General features: G+C 47.7%; 2 protein-coding genes across 2 annotated transcripts; both read right to left on the bottom strand.

Moving 5' to 3' along the window:
- Nucleotides 1–3553: 3553 nt before the first annotated feature.
- Nucleotides 3554–7360, bottom strand: LOC122687717 (beta-defensin 33-like). Its single transcript, XM_043893325.1, has 3 exons — nt 7264–7360; nt 5433–5562; nt 3554–3681 (listed from the first exon to the last, which is right to left on the bottom strand). Exons 1-3 carry the CDS (start codon nt 7342–7344, stop codon nt 3554–3556), a joined length of 339 nt encoding a protein of 112 aa, XP_043749260.1. The 5' UTR covers nt 7345–7360.
- Nucleotides 7361–9361: 2001 nt separating this feature from the next.
- On the bottom strand, nt 9362–16256 carry LOC122687757 (lingual antimicrobial peptide-like). Its single transcript, XM_043893381.1, has 4 exons — nt 16198–16256; nt 15453–15512; nt 11209–11318; nt 9362–9617 (listed from the first exon to the last, which is right to left on the bottom strand). The coding sequence occupies exons 1-4, from the start codon at nt 16254–16256 to the stop codon at nt 9481–9483; spliced, it is 366 nt and encodes a 121-aa protein (XP_043749316.1). The 3' UTR covers nt 9362–9480.
- Between the last annotated feature and the right edge of the window lie 1201 nt (nt 16257–17457).

The following is a 17457-nucleotide window of genomic DNA, read 5'->3' as shown; positions in this document are numbered from 1 at the left end:
AGTGGCTGGTGTGGCTGAACACCAAGAGGGACTGGAGGGTCCCTGAGAGCTGGCACCTCGCCTCCTGCAGGGAGTCTTGTCTTTTGCTGCCATGTTGGGCTCTGTGCCCACTGCCCTTTGTCCTCTGTCTCCCCTCACTCACTTCCTCCAATCATCATATCACACCATGTAGTCGCTCAGTTGTGTCTGACTCTTTGTGACCCCATGGTCTGGCCAGGCTCCTCTGTCCATGGGATTCTCCAGGCAAGAATAATGGAGTGGGTAGCCATGCCCTCTTCCATGGGATCTTCCTGATGCAGGGATCTAGCCCAGGTCTCCCACACTACAGGCAGATTCTGGACCATCTGAGCCACCTAATGTAAACAAATTCATCTGACCAATCATTCCTTTCCAAGGTCTCACTGCTCAGGGCTCCTCGTGCTTCCCAGGGTGTTAGCTCACAAAACCAACAGATAATGAGCTAAGTGAGCAGGGGCTGGATGGATACAGTAGCCCCCCCGATGCCCACCCCCAGACCCCATCCTCCGTTCCGGTTCTGGTCAACACGCTGCTCTCTGCTGTGGGCCTGCTGGGCACAGTGATCGATTCTGTGGCCTCACTCAGATGAGTGACCCCAAATCAGTTTCCTCACTGGGCTAACTTTCAGTCAGAGAGAAGGGGACATAGATTCCCTTCCTCCACTGGGCTGTGAGGGGACGTCCTGGGGAAGAATGAAGACAGAGTCATAGGGCTCCTCATGTGAGATTCTTGGCGCAGCACTAGGACATCCGTGGGTCCCAGCAATGGGCGGTCCAGGGGTCAGAGCTCCTGGGTCACTGCTGCTGTGATGAAGCCCAGGGTGGCATGGGTGGACATCAGGACAGCCTCCACGATGTGCCACGGGGCTGGGGGTGCGAAGACCCGTGATAAGCAAGCTCTCTGCTGGAAGCCAAGTGCTAGCACCTTCCCTCCAGCCTGTGGGTAGAATGAGCAGTTCAAGAAAGTGGAAACAAGGTTGATGTCCCTGAGTGGGCAGAGTGAGGAGTGTGAGCCTGCCCCCAGCCCCGGCATTGACCCCACAGGGCGTTGACCCCCCAGGCCAAAGCCAGTGAAAGCCAGCTCTCTGACCACTCAACCCGGGCTCCAGAGCTGGTGACCTCTACTAATGACCCAGAGTGGACAGGCTGGACTGGAGGGTCCATGGAGCCCTTGCTTATCTCCCCCACCTCCTAAGAGGCAGGAAAAGCAACCTTCTTGTGTTGTTTATTTTTGGCTGCACTTTCTCTATTGCAGTGACTGGGGGCTCCCCTCTAGTTGTGGTCCTCAGGCTTCTCATTGCGGTGGCTTCCCTTGTTGCGGGTCCTGGACTCTAGATCGCAGGCTCAGCCATTTGGCACATGGGCTTAGGTGCCCCAAGGCCTGTGGGATCCTCCAGGACCAGGGATCAAATCCGTGTTCCCTACACGGGCAGGTGGACTCCCAGCCACTGAAACACCGAAGAGGTCCCAAACCAACCTCAGTCCTGGTTTGGAGCCAGGCGGGCTATTCCTTCTTCCCTTTCAGAAACCTCTCTCCCCTCAGCTGGTGTCCTGATCATTCTAGGTCCTTGGCTTTAGGGCCTTGAATTTTAGATTTTTAATCTTAATTCTAAGACTTATCTGAGAAACCCTGAAGGCAGGAGTAAGTTTTTATCCTGGGAATGCTGAGTGACCTTCAGAGTATTGCTGACACTCTCCAAGTGCGTGGGGCATGTGTGTGAGTGTGTTCGCAGATTTTAGTAAATATCTGAGGGCTGTGCTACCATCTTGTCTTCAGTGGGATCCCTTGCCAGGAAGATGAAAACACAAACTTACAAAATGTTAATGTGCTGTTTCCAAAAGACATCTGACAACCCCACAATGGCGCATCTCAGAGGGCACAATACAGGCTATAAATGTCATCCCGAGAGAGCTGTTTATAGTCTCTGACCCTAGTTTCCAAATTACAGCATGAAATTTCTGTTCATAACAAATTCGAAATTCAGCCTGTTCTACTGAACAAGCAAGTGTAATAGGAGGGACAAAGTAATGGAAAAGAGGTGCATATGATAGAGTACTTTCCTGGCAGTGTATTTTGGGGATTCCTGGTTGTACTGAATTATTTCTTCCCTGGATAGTGATCTCAAGACTTTCTTCCAAAAACAGACATTTTTGTTCTTTCTTTAGGTAGTGGACACAGTAGTAAAATGCTTAATTTGTGTGACTCTCACACAAGTGTGTGCCTGAGAAGAAAATAGTCTTCATCACATGGTAAGCACATCCGCTATATGATGGACTCATGTTTGATGGAACTTCCTGAATTAAGTAAACTGAATTCACATTTAATGGATCATCCCTGAGTTAAATTGGAAAGCTGAAACCTCATTCTATCATTTTCTTTATTCACTGACTATTCTGTCAACATCTATTGTACACCTACTGTGTGCTAGAAACTGTACTGGTAGCTGAGGCTATGGAACCAAAGTCTCTTCTCTTACCCAAGTTGAGTGAATGAAGGATGTCTTCCCAGTGAAGGCCATGTGTGAGCTGAGACTATAAAAGCGAGTATGAATCAGGCAGGGAAAGTCAGAGGACAAGTAGCGTAAGTGTGTTTCAGTGTGAGGAGAACAAAATATGCCAGAAAGACGACTGACACTGTGTCAGGGGTTAGTGTGAGAACCAGGCTGAGATAAGATGAAACTCGAGAAAGTGTGGCCAATGGATGAAGGACCTGAGACACTAGAGAATTTGTCCTTCATCCTTTTAACAGAGAAACACTGAGAATTTTACATGGAGGTGTGACGAGGGATGGGAATATGGAGAGACTGGAAACTCAGAGGCCACTGAGATTATCAGCAGCGACCACGGCTGCTTCGGAAAGCAGTTTGCTGTCTCTTGTGAAGTTAAGCACACGTTTACCATGTGGAAACCCATATGCCAATGGAAACACAGATGTCCTTCCACAAAGGGACACAAAACCTCGGTGACTTTTCATACTGTAACACACACACACACACACACACGCTCAAAGCCCTTTCCCCCAGTTCATACATCTGTAGACATATATTAACAGGTTGGCTCTCCTGGGACTCAGTACCAAAGAATCTGCCTGCCAGTGCAGGAGACACAGGAGATGTGGGCTCGATTCCTGGGTCAGAAAGATCTCCTGAAAAAGGAAAGGACAACCCACTCCAGTGTTCTTGCCTGGAAAATCGCATGGACTGAGCAACCTGGCGCCAGGCTTCTCAGTCCATGGCATCACAGAAGAGTCAGACGTGATTGAGCAACTAAACCCCACCACCAGCAAAATTAGGTTGTGGAGAACATCCATTTCAATAGTTACAGGAGCAGAGACTGAGACCTAGGAAAGGAAAGGCCTGTCCAGAGTTAGTCAGCTAATGAGTGGTGTGACCAGACTTCCAACTGAAATCTTCCCATCCAGTTCATGACCTCATGCACCCAGAAAGACCCATGGGACCCAAGTGAGCAGCGGCTCTTATTAAACAGGCCCCCGCGGCAGGGAGAATCCCTCGCGGCTGTGGATGCCCGATGCTGAGCTAGACTCGGCAGCAGTGTTTCTTCCGACTCTTGCATTCTCCAGGCAGGATGACGCACCCATGGGTGTTTTGATACTTGCAGGCACCACCCATTTTCTCACATTCAAGGTTGTTCTTTTTTTCTTTCCCTATAAAGGAAGGGGAGGTGAAAAAGAAACAAATAAATAAGGCAAGTGTAACTAGAGCTACCAAAATTCATCTTGGATAGCAAGGACTCCAAATGACGGTCCACAGGGACGCAAGTGGCACTCTCCTTGCGACCTACAGGCTTAGAATGTTTTTCCACATTTCTAAAAATTGTAGAAAGGCTGAGAAGGGGCCATAAATTGTTCTATAGGAAGGTGATAGTGCTCATTCATTTAAACAGGGTCTATGGGGCTTCCCTCCTGGAGAACGCAATGGCACCCCACTCCAGTACTCTTGCCTAGACAATCCCATGGACAGAGGAGCCTGGTAGGCTACAGTCCATGGGGTCGCGAAGAGGCAGACACAACTGAGCGACTTCACTTTCACTTCTCACTTTCATGCATTGGAGAAGGAAATGGTAACCCACTCCAGTGTTCTTGCCTGGAGAATCCCAGGGATGGCGGAGCCTGGTGGGCTACCGTCTATGGGGTTGCACAGAGTCGGACACGACTGAAGTGACTTTGCAGCAGCAGCAGCAGCATGGGGCTTCCCTCAGGCTCCCCTGATGGCTAAGCTGGTAAAGAATACACCAGCCAAGGCAGGAGACACAGTTGATGCAGGTTCGATCCCTGGGTCAGAAAGATCCCCTGGAGAAAGGAATGGCAGCCCACTCCCGTATCCTTGCCTGGAGAATCCCACAGACAGAGGAGCCTGATGGGCGGCAGTCCATGGGGTCGCAAAGAGTGGACCACAACTGAGTGACTAAACAACCGGACCTGCTTGGTTAATGAATTCTGAGCAGAACTGACGTTTCCCTTCGGGGCTGGGGCCCTTAATCGCCAGCATGAGAGTCCTGAGAGCGCCTTCCTCGGACACAGGACCAGCAGCGCCCACAGTGGTGGCTGCTCCTCGGGGGTGGGTTCTGATCAGAGCACCTGGGCCCTCACGGGTTGGCGTCATTTGAGCAAGAATTAACTTTGGCTCTTTTAAGACACTCAGATCTGGATGCACTGTCACCACAGCACAGCCTGGAGCATGCTGTCCCCTGAGGAGGGCTGCAGGAAAATGCAGGACCCCCAGTTTAGCTTGGATTTCAGGTGATCAACAATCTTGTAGGATAAGTATGTCTCCAGTGTTGGAATCATACTCAAGCTAAAGTATTTGTTGATTTTATATAATTCAGTAAGTAAATTAGTTTTCTGGGATTGTTGAATATTTCATAAAAACAAGGTCTTTGGAGTCAAACCCACTTGGGCTTGAGTTAAAGTGCTCCCTACATTCAGTCTGCCCTCCTTTGAACAAATTACTTCATTTCTTAATCCCATCTTGTAAAATGGCCTACCCCATATATATTGCTATGAGGACTATATTTGGGATAAGACATTAAAAGTTTTTGTTGTTTTGGTTAAAGAGGAAGTGGTCAACATTATTCACTATTACTATTAGTGTTACTGTTAGTCACATGGAAATGATTTGTAAGCTGTAAAGTCCCCTGTAAATGTTTTCTATCACCATTACAGTTTATGGGTTTACTACCAACTAGTTAAGGGCAATCACGGGAGGCTATTTTTCACTTCTTTAAGCTTCTCTTTCATTATTTGTAAAATGGAGCATGTCGTATATGCTATGCTTCTCTCAGACGTGATATTATTCCATTTAGCACATCACTGGATGATGAATCAACTTGACCTTCCCTACTCCCGGCTCCAAGGTCATCCACCAGATCACCCGACCAGTTGCATCTGCCACTTACCCACTGTTGTCTGCATAAGGCACACAAGTAAGAGGAAGAGAAGGTAGAGTAGCTTCATGATGGGGAAGGAGTTTTCGGAATTCCAAGCAGAACCAGTGTCTCGTGGCACACCTGAATCCAGGCAGGCGATCTGGGAAAGAGTTGGAAAACTTCAGCTGGAAAGAAAGTACTTTTATTCCTACTAGAGATGTTCAGCTGGGGCTGGGCCTAATTTGAGGATGTTTCATCACTATGGACACAAGGTCCAAGCATTTGCCTGTTGTAAAGGAAGAGGTTTGCAGAAGTCAGGGTTTCCACACTAATTCTCACTTCTGCTTATGGCTCTGAGGTTTGGTGCATTTTTTGGAGAAAAATCATTAAAAATTGAATTCTGTTAGCAAATTATTCATTTCTGTTTTCGCCTTTATTTCATGTCTCTGCATCTGTCCATTTCTCCTTTCAGAATAAACACCCTCAATCCATGGGGTTGCAAAGAGTTGGACACGACTGATTGGCTGAACAACAACAACCCACCACACCTACACCTTTTACAACCGAAAAAGGAGAAGGTTTTGGAAATCAAAATTATCTTTTTTCACTCTCAACATTTTTTTTTGCTACCATTTACAGAGAGAATTGATCCATCCTAAGCAAGCTCTTGCATAGACCACAGTCAGGTGAGGCTTTATGGGCTAGAGTATTTCTTAATACCTGTAATTCACCAATGTATTCATGAGCAAAAAGCACCAAAGGATACCAGATAAGGGGCTTCCCAGGTGGCCCTAGTGATAAAGAGCCCACCTGCCCATGCAGGAGATGCAGTTTTGATCCCTGGGTTGGGAAGATCCCCTGGAGAAGGGAATGGCAACCCACTCCAGTATTCTTGCCTGGAGAATCCCGTGGACAGAGGAGCCTGGTGGGCTACAGTCCATGGGGTCACAAAGAGTTGGACATGACTGAAGTGACTTAGCACACACCCATACCAGGTAAATCATTGATATTTTTCTCCATCTCTTCCTTCTCTCCACTCAGTTTTGCTTTACAGTGTTCATATCTCTGTTTTTCTTTATATGTAAATCTCCAAAGTAACAAATCCTGTTTTATTATCTCACATTCTCAGCACCTAGAACAGTGCTTGGCATAGAGCAGGTGATCAAACATTTGTTTCTATGAATAGGTATTAGTATGGAAGAGTCAACATATGGGTGAATAAATAAATGTATGAATGGAGGGAATCAGGGAGGGAAGGAGGGAAGGAAAAAAGAAAGGAAGGCTCGGGCATAATCCTTAGGGTTTTGAAGGTCTGGAGAGAGCCCATTAAGTTGCTTTATCCCAAAGTGTTTCTGAGCACAAGCACCCACTCACCCATTCCCAACGTAACAGGTCAAAGCTTGTCATAATACGTCATGGTCTCTAGCCTTCACTCACCCACCTCTCTTCCATCTTACATGAACTGTATGTTCTGACATTTTTCTTTCTGTCCTGAGGCAACTTAGCAATAAAATGTTTTCACTTTTAATCTTTTGATCAGTATTTGAATCTTTCACTAAGTAGAGATCTATTTTACTTTACTGACATCAACCTAAAAATAGGGTAAGTGTTTGTAGCAAGCTGTTTCAATAAGTCTTACCTAATTCTACAGAATAGCTGTGAGGGTTTTACTCCCTTGACCCAAGCAACAATACTTTTATAATAATAGAAAAGAAGGTATAGACTAAAAACAATTGGGCACATTTCTCTCTTGTACTCTTATACTGAAAGCGATCCTTTACACTGACTCCCTAAATATTACGCATCTATTTCCACCCCTTCTTCAACCACAGATGTCTCTCTCTCTCTCCTGAAAACCTACCTTGCAGTTGGCTCCTCCGCCCTTCTCAGGTGGACTGCGGCCCGTCCACTCAGGCAGAGACAGCCGAGAGCCCCTGTCCATTGCCACACAATGAGGGGCCAGGTCAACAAAGGGCAGAGGAAGGGTTGAGTGAGGTCACACAGGATGCCTCATGATCCCTGTTGGCAGAAGTCATCCTGGGGGGGTGGTGGGGGACCAGCCTGACTCGATGGCATTGTTGCCACTGAAATTCTTGGTTTTCTTTGCCCACTGGAGCCAAATAAAATTTGCAGAGACAGAGTCTGGAGGAAACAGAAAGATGGCTTTAATCATCAAGCTGGCAGAAGGGAGAACATGGTAGGCTCCTGCCTCAAGGACCCTGTCTCCCCTCCATCGGGAATCCAGGGGATCATACAGTCGGGGCTCACAGTCAGAGGTAGGACATAAGGGACAAAAGGTGTAGGGGTTCTGAATGCTCTCTTTTTGCGCTGTTTGGAAACAGTCAATAGGCCAGTGTCAGATAGCTAGGTATTTGGGTCTGGCAGTTGGTCCCGGTGGTTGGGTCCATTATCCTTTGGGGAATTCCTGGTGACTTTCTTCCTGTAATACAAAAGGGGGAAAGCAAACTACTATTGGGTGGCTTCCAAATAGAGTGTACTGTAAAGTTAAGCATCAACATGAGGTTAAAATAGAGCAAAGAGAGGTAACAAACTACGAGGGGTGGTTTATGATGCCATAAAGTTAGGTATCAGGACATGGCTAGAATAAGTTAAAGGATAATAGATGCAGAATGTGGCTCCTGCAGAGTTAGAAGGCAACAGGTACAGATGTAGTTTGCATAATAGGTTAGTCTTCTGAAAAGAAGAGACTTAGTTATCAATGCAGACTGTTGATTGCTAGCAAAGTAATGCTCAAAATCCTTCAAGTTAGGCTTCAACATTACGTGAACTGAGAGCTTCCAAATGTTCAAGCTAGATTTAGAAACGGCAGAGGAACCAGAGATCAAATTGCCAACATCTGTTGGACCATAGAAAAAGCAAGACAATTCCATAAAACATCTACTTCTGCTTCGTTGACTATGCTAAAGCCTTTGACTGTGTGGATCACAATAAACTGGAAAATTCTGAAAGAGATGGGAATACCAGACCACCTGACCTGCCTCCTGCAAAATCTGTATGCAGGTCAAGAAGCAACAGTTAGAACCGGGCATGGAAAAACGATTGGTTCCAATTGAGAAAGTAGTAAGTCAAGGCTGTATATTGTCACCCTGCTTATTTAACTTATATGCAGAGTACCTCATGTGAAATACCAGGCTGGATGAAGCACAAGCTGGATCAAGATTGCCGGGAGAAATATCAGTAACCTCAGACATGCACATGATACCACCCTTATGGCAGAAAGTGAAGAGGAACTAAAGAGCCTCTTGATGAAGGTGAAAGCGGAGAGTGGGAAAAGCTGACTTAAAACTGGACTGGACATGCAGACTGAGGTCAGCATGCTCACCCTGCCCCTGCGGGCTCTGTGTTCTGTGCTGTGTTGTCTTCACTGAATTGTGCTTTCCACAAGAGTTGTTTTTCCATTGCATTTAGTTGCATCGTATCATGTCCACACAGAGAAACATGCTTTGTCCATGTCAACTCTGTCATTCAATTGATGACAGTTTGTGAAGCTATGTCTCGGCTCAATGCCCGGCACATCCAGGAGTAGGACAAGTCCATGCCTAGAGAGACCTTACAGCCCAAAAGGGAATCGGAAGTGTATCCACGTGTGCACAAGCAGGGGTAAGAAGCATAAACCAAATGGAAGTGAGGGCTGCAGGGGGACAGAGGAGGGGGTTTCCTCCTGAAGCAGGGGTCTGGGTTTCCTACGGGCCTGGTGTTCTGGTGATTCTGGACCCCTGTGGTGCATGTTTGAGGGGAGACGAGGGGCAGGCCAGGGTGCCCTGGGCCGGAAAGCAGGAAGGACAGCAGACAGAGGGGCTGGGGACCGTCAGGCCCCCAGGGAACAGGGGGATCAGAGCACCCACCACGATCCCCCCATGGTTCGCGTGGGGAGCTCAGAGAGCATCCTTAGGGATTTGAGAATTAGCCTGGGATCAGACACCACACAACAACCTCAGTGACCAGTGGGCAATTCTTTAATTTTGAACAAAATTTATTCTGGTTTAAATTTTAGATGCTCTGTTGAAGGGCGCAGTTACTGACTCCGCATTGGTCCTGGCCGCGTCTTCGCCTTCTTTTACCTCCATCTGCAGCATTTTACTGGGGCCCCGAGACAGGTGCCAATCTGTCTCATGTTTCCGGGGCACCTGATCGGCACACAGATGCCTCCATTCCTAGTGCAGCTTAGAGGATTTCTTACTCCTTGAGTAAATCCTAAAAAGAGAACGAAGAGGGAAAAAACGTGTTAGCAGGAAAAGCGGCATCTCGAGAAGGGCAGCTGTGTGCCCTCTGAGCGAGGCCCGGGGGCTTTCTGTGCTGAGATGCGGACACGGCCTTGTGACAACAGGATGTGAGTCCAGGACACCGTGGACCAGCTTTCTGACAGATGCTGGCCCTGCCCGGGCTCCGGTGGACCCTCACGTTTCCAGAAGCAGAGGCTGAGGGACTGGGGTGTGAGGAGCATGGTTGTGTGCGGGGTCAGCTCCACCACGAGGCCAAAGACCCGGAAGCTCTGCTACATCCACCTTCTGGCCAGGAGTCAGAAGCGGCCCGCGGGCGTCTATTTTCACCCTTTAGTTTTCCGACTAATGGAGTTAGTCAAGTAATGGAGCTGAGATAGGAGGAAGAGATGCAGCTGAAAGTGTAAGAACTGTTTAAAGAGAACTTACTCTCAAAGTAACTTACAACTGAGAGTGACAATGGTTCGGGGAAAAAAGTTTCGTATCATTGTCTCTACTGACTCAGAGCTCTCAGCGCTGGGGCGAATCAGCCCCTCTCCTCCTGCCTTTGTGGTTTCCTCCTGACCAGCGGCCTTCCCGCCTTCCTCATGTGCTCTCCTCCTCCCTTTGTGGTTTCCTTCTGATCGGCGGCCTATCCGCTTTCCTCACACTCTCTCCTCCTCCCTTTGTGGTTTCTTCCTGACCAGCGGCCTTTCCATCTCCCTCACATGCCTTTTTCCCCCTGACCACAAGGCACCTCTAGTTCCCCCCCAGGGATTGAACCCGGGCCCCGGGCACTGAGCGCCCGTCATCCTTACACCCCTGGCCTCTCTCCCTGTCACTGTGTAAGAGTTGGGTTACACTCATAAACAACACTGATGACAAGGGCTTTTCAACTTAATTTTCACATCTAATCAGTTGTCAGGTCTCAGTCTCCGCATCCTCTCTCTCCCTCCCTCCCTCCTTCCTTTCTTCCTACATATTTTCATCCTATTTCTGGAAATATCAAAGGTAAGATGAAAATTAGACATCCGATCCTGCCCACTGCTTTGGATTTGCTGCCTTCAAGCTGAGGAGCGAGGGTCGCATCATCAGCGACGTGTCCTGGAGGACCTTCCTGCTGAGGAGACTCAGCTCGGAGTGTCCCAAGGGCAGCTCCCAACGCCCAGGCTCGGCCTGACTCTCCTCTGGACTTCTCTGGTTGCCCAGAGCTGCCACCCTTCAAGTAGAAAGATTTATAAAGTGACATTGTGCACTTCTTCATGGGACAAAATCAAATTTCTTGCTTTTATGAAAAAGATAAAAAGGAGAGTCACTTAACAGAGGCATCTTCTGTTTCCTCCTCATGAAACCAATGAGGAGACGGGCTCAGAAGCTTTGACTCGCTAGAGTGGCTTAGAAACAGCCAGGAACTTTGCAGGGCGGTTCTCAGACCCCTCCCAGTACTAAGGACTCAGCGCTGACTTCTCGGAAGCATCACAGATGGTGGGTTTAGTCTGACCCCGTGTAGATGAGGGTAGCAGAACAGAAGGAGGTAGAAACAGGAGAGAGAGCCCGCGGCTCCCCCGGGGCTCCCAGGAGCTCACCTGACCCAGCAGACAGGACCAGGAAGAGGAGCGCGAGGAGCAGGTGATGGAGCCTCCTGCTGGCAGCCGGAGGTCTGTGGCTGACGCTGGAGAAGAGGCTGCGCTTGCCGCTTTATAAAGGTCCCAGGTTCCGGGAGGAATTCCGCGCTGGCTGTGGATTTGGTTCTTATGAACTGGTTAACTGAGTCTCTTTCTGTGTGTCCTGGGAGTGGCCTTTATAGCACAGAGCAGGGTCAGTCACTGTTATGCAAATGAGGCTGTTGAAAACCCCAGAAAAAGCTTTCCTGCCGCCCTTTTGACCAGATGCTTCTCCCTGGAAGTCAGTTCAGCTGTTGGGCAAGGGTGTGGCAAGGCCCAGGGGCCTGTCTCCTCTGGCAGGGGCACAGACTTCTTGCTCAACCTTGGCTTACCCGCTCCCCAGCCCCACCCTCACCCCTGCAGGGCTTTGAATCTGCCCACTGTTTTCCTGTGCAGAAGCACAGGGCAACCCACTCCAGTCCTCTTGCCGGAAAATTCCAAGGATGGAGAAGCCTGGTGGGCTACAGTCCATGGGGTCGCAGAGAGCTGGACACGACTGAGCGACTTCACTTTTTTTATTTCTTTAGTTCTTTTGGAGAAGGAAATGGCAACCACTCCAGTGTTCTTGCCTGGAGTGTCCCATGGACAGAGGGGCCTGGTGTGCTGCAGTCTGTGGGGTTGCATAGATCAGACACAACTAAGCAACTCACACATACACTGTTTTCCTCCAAGGCTGTTTCAGGCCCAAATAGGGACTAACTCAATCAGAGGCAGTTTCACTCCCTGGGCAGGACTTGCTGACTCCCAGCATCCGCAGAGACAGCCATCCTCTTTCTGGCCCCTGGGGCCCTGAGGGAAGAGACCCAGTGGTCCCAACCCTCTCCCCACCCCAGCTAGCCTGTTACGGCTTGGCAGTAACAGTCACCGCCAAAGTCTTGGTTTTCTCTGCCCACCGGAGCTGAATAAAACCTGTGGAGAAAGAGTTTGGAGCAAAGGGAAAGATGGCTTTAACCCTTAAGCTGGCAGAAAGGAGAACACGGTAGGCTCTTGCCTCAAGGAGCCTGTCTCCCCTCCATGGGGAATCGAGGGCATCATACAATTGGCGCTCTCAGTCAGGGTTTGGAGATACACCACAAAAGGTGTAGGGGTCCAAATTTCTCTCTTTTTGCGCTGTTTGGAAACAGTCAATAGACCAGAGTCAGGTAGCTTGTTTTTGGGTCTGGCAATTGATGCTGGTGGTTGGGTCCATTGTCCTTTGGGGATTTCCTGGTGACTTTCTTCCTGTAATACAGAAGGGGGAAAGCAAACTACTAGGGGGTGGCTTCCAAAGAGAGTGTACCGTAAAGTTAAGCATCCACATGAGGTAACACAGAGCAAAGGAAGGGAAAAATAAACTACAAGGGGAGGTTTATGATGTGATAAAGTTAAGTATCAGGATGTGGCTAGACTAAGTTAAAGGTTAATAGATGCAGAATGTGGCTCCTGCATAAATGGAGGGCAATAGGTGCCGGATGTTGTTTGCATAATAGATTAGTCTTCTGATAAGAAGGAACTTGGTTATCAGTGCAGACTCTAGGTTAGGAACAGTTAAAGTGGAGAAAGATGCAAAAGGGAAAAAAGAGAGAGAGAGAAAACCTTTTCTTAATTCACTGCAACACAATCACACGCCAGTCTCATAAAATCTCAGTGGGACACATGATGGGCAGATGGGTGCTCAGTTTCCTTTCATCAGAGACAGAGGGGGATGATGACGCTGCCACTGAACGCATCTCCCCAGCCTAGTATCACAAAGGCCTAGGAGTGTGGACCCCTTCACTGGGTTAAGGGGGACCTCCATCACTTAGTAACATCCCTCACTTAGTAACATCCCTCACTTAGTAACATCCATCCATCTCAGTGTTGGAGAGACACTGACCTGGCTTTTCAGAAATGCTAAAGCTCAGGATGGAGTTTGCCATGCAGCTCTGAGTAGAACTCAAAGCCCTTTAGAAATATGGGTAACCCAGGGGAACCCCATCCTGAAGGACCCCCCCAGAGCTTCAGTCCTGTTCAGGTACCCCGCTGTGGCTCAGCGTCTCACATCTGAGGCTTGACAAAGCCATGGAGGCTGCCTTGAGCAGACAGAGTCCCTGACTGGCACCCAGGCATAGGATTTTTCTGATGGAAAATAAGTTGTCTTGATTATGATTCCTTCTGCTTTAGCTCTAAATGATATTTGAGAGAGGTAGACATCATTCACTTATATATATATATATATAAAATTATCTATACAGATCCAACCAGTCCATCCTAAAGGAGATCATTCCTGTATGTTCATTGTAAGGACTGATGTTGAAGCTGAAACTCCAATACTTTGGCCACCTCACTCGAAGAGTTGACTCATTGGAAAAGACCCTGATTCTGGGAGGGATTGGGGGCAGGAGGAGAAGGGGACGACAGAGGGTGAGATGGCTGGATGGCATCACCGACTTGATGGACATGAGTTTGGGTGAACTCGGGGAGTTGGTGATGAACAGGGAGGCCTGGCATGCTGTGATTCATGGGGTTGCAAAGAGTTGGGCACGACTGAGTGAAATGAACTGACCTGATACATAAGATACATATATGTATCTGTTTATTTATGGACCTTGCAGTGAAAATCTATGCTACAAGGTCAATTTAGATACATGCTATAATACTACACTGGAGAAAGAAGTGAGACTGAATCATTGTCTATGGTGGCTCTTCATTGAAAATGCTGTTTTTCAGGGAACTCTACTTAATGTTATGTGACAGCTTGGATGGGAAGGGAGCTTGGGGGAGAATGGATACATGTATATGCATGGCTGAGTCTCTTTGCTGTCCATCTGAAACTATCACAACATTATTTGTCAGTTATACTCTAATTCAAAGTTCTTTTTAAATGTAATTTTTAAAAAAGCTGTTTTATGGGACTTCCTTAATGGTCCAGTGGGTAAGCTTCTGTACTCCCAAGCATAGCAGGTCAGGGAACTAGATCCCACATGCCACAACTACGACCTGGTGCAGCCTAAATAAATAAACAAAATAAAAATTGGTGTGTTTTAATGATCTATGGTTTGCAGCACAGCAGATTTTTTTTTTTCTTTTAAGGAAGCTGTTGATGCAATTTTATGTGTAAGACCAGGCATGACTTTTCATAGAAGGAAGTTTCCATAAGGCTGGCAGGGTGCCATGGTGAGTTTCAAGGGAGTTTCTTGCCACAGTTCCTCACCAATGTGACACAGCCCTTGTCAGGAATTCCACAATTGTAGTGGCTTATTTTTAGACCTTGGCAAGGTCTAAAGATGACTCCTTTGCAGCTATGTTAATCTGGAGATAAAGCCCAGGGGCATCTCTGTTCATCAGGGAAGGGTCCTGTTGCTTCAGCAAGGAGGTCACACACCCAAGAGACCATGGGGTGGCTCACCAGAAACCAGAGATGGGTTAATATAAGATAGAGGGAAGGGTTAATTTTAGGTAAAGTCTAAATGGATTATTAGTTTTCACAGGTTCATAGCCAAACAAGGCCATGTGGATTGTGGTTGCTTCATGCCTGGGCTGAGAGGTAACTCAGGGTTTCATTCTTTAAAGGGAAGATAAATGCTGTGTCCCCAATCCTTTAACCTGTGAGTTGGAAATTGAGGCAGTGTCTTTCCGGGAAAGCACATCACTTCCTCAGGCAAGAAAGGGTGTCCCAGTCCTATAGATAAGGTTTTGAAGAGCAAAGCCCTTCACATCCATGACTCTACAAACACAGGTGTTCTCAGCACAGAGCCCTGAGTGTTAATGGGCAGAGGCCGTTGTTCCCAGTTGCCTTCTCCTGTGGACGGGGCGGGTGCCATGACTTTTGACTGTCACATGGGACCTGTCCTCAGAAGGGGACCAGGGCTGGGTCTAATGCTGTGCTCCCCCACTGACACTTTTAGTAGTTTTTTCTTTGAACTCGTCCCACACTTATATTTTGCAATGAACCTTGCTCAGTAGCTGGCCACTTGTATTCAAGTTATCTCTTTGAGTTCCCCTAAACAAAGCCGCCAGGTAGGTATGACCCAAGTTTTATACAAGATGGTCCTGAGGACTAGAAAGCCATGTGTGAGGCCACAGGCAAAAGTGACTTAAAAAGTCAATTAAAATTGGCTGCAAATCCAACAAAAAGATGTGTCCAAGGCCGCAGCCTGCTAAGTGGCAGTGGTGTAACTTGGAGCAAAATCACCCTCTCTTCACACCGGTTCTGCCTGCCGCCTGCAGTCAGCACAGCGTCCTGAGAACTTCGCCAGGACATTCTCCTGTAACGCGAAAGCTCCCATAGCGCTGTCAAAGGCCCGCTATCTGGTGCAGATGAGACCGGAAGTGTGCGGGGCACAACCTTTAAAAGAATGACAGGGATTTCCCTGGGTCCACTTGTTAAGAATCTGCTTTGCAACGCAGGGGATGTGGGTTCATTCCCTGGCCTCGACTAGGATTCCACGTGAAAGACAGAAAGTGAGGTCGCTCAGTTGTGTCCAACCGACTCTTTGCGACCCCATGGACCTTGGCCCACCAGGCTCCTCCGTCCATGGCATTTTCCAGGCAAGAATACTGGAGTGGGTTGCCATTTCCTTCTCCACTTGCCATGGGGCAACTAAGCCAGTGTGCTGAGATGAATATCCTGCATACCCACAACTAAGACCTGAAGTAAATATATATTTTTAAATCCCTTTGTAACACGGCAGCTAGGTGACACACCCAGAGGCGCCGTGACAGTTCCAAGGCTGATCATAAAGGCCTAAAAGTGGGTGCTGACCCAGTTCCTGGAAATCCCCACCCTTTCCGCAAAATAGCTGGCATACTCCTCCCCCTCATTAGCCTATGAATAGACCCACCCCTATAAACACTGACCACCCCATACCCTGGTGCTGGGCTTGCCTTCCAGATGGCCAACGCTCTCTGTGTAGAGTGTTTCCTCCCTGGATTGACCTTCTTTCACTTCACCGTGACTCGCTCTTGAATTCCTGCTTGTGCGAAGCCAAGTACTTACGCTTTGTGGCCATCCCAGGGACTCGGACACGACCTGGGACGTGACCACCCTCTCTCACCCCACTCTCTGGCCCGCAGCACTGCTGCGGTCTCCTCCAGCCTCAGAGATCCCTGGAGCGTTAAAAGAACACCGTCTTTTCAGGTTGTTCATTGTTTCCTTTGCTGAGCAGAAGTTTTCAGTTTGATGGATCCTACCGTCTAGCTTTGTTTTTGTGGCTTGTGCTTTTGGTGGCAAGCTCAAAACCATCCTTGTGGAGACCCATGCCAAAGAATTTTTCTCCTATGCTTTCTTTTAGGAGTTGTGTGGTTTTTGTAAACCATTAGTCTATCTTGCATTGAATTTTGTATATGATATAAGAGATCTTACTTGCTCAATCAGGGACGGAACTTGTGCATTGCCAGGGAAATTCCAATTGTAATTGCTAATTTGTCTGTTTCTCTGCTTATTCCTATAAGATTTCTTTAATATTTAAACTTCCTTTGTTAAGTACATTCTGATTCAGTAGTCATATGTATTCTTGATGAATTACACATTTTATCATTAGGATAAATACCCCTCTCTATATCTGGTCCTTGTCCTAGAAGTTACTTGATTGTGTCCCATGCTTAGTCACATAGTCGTGTCTGACCCTTTGTGACCCCATAGACTGTAGCCTGCCAGGCTCCTCTGTCCATGGGGATTCTCCAGGCAACAACACTGGAGTGGGTTGCCATGCCGTCCCCCAGGGCATCTTCCCAAACCAGAAATTGAACCCAGGTCTCCCACATGGCAGGCAGATTCTTTACCATCTGAGCCACCAGGAAGCCTGTCTATTAACCAATACAGCCTCCTATGTTTTCTTTAAAGTAATGTTTCCATAGCATATCTGTTGTCTCAACAGTGAAGAATCTGCCTGAGATGCAGGAGATGCAGAGACATGTTTTTGATCCCTGGGAAGGGGAGATTCCCTGGAGGAGGGCATGACAACTCACTCCAGTAATCTTGCCTGGATGATTCCATAGTGGTCTCAAGAATGTTGGACACAATTGGGTGTCTAAACAACAGCAGCAGCATATCTGTTTCCATCCTTTCATTTTAAATCCATTTGCCTTTATATTTGATAGCTCAAGTGGGTTTTTTTTTAATAGATAATTGATATCTGATTCTTGTTTTTGTTGTCTTTTTTTTTTTTTTTCACTGAAATGATCATCTCTTTCCTTAAGACAGTGTCTAGA

Source organism: Cervus elaphus, chromosome 32 (assembly GCF_910594005.1).
Source record: "Cervus elaphus chromosome 32, mCerEla1.1, whole genome shotgun sequence".
NCBI lineage: Eukaryota > Metazoa > Chordata > Mammalia > Artiodactyla > Cervidae > Cervus > Cervus elaphus.
This window is presented reverse-complemented; position numbering and strand designations above follow the sequence as displayed.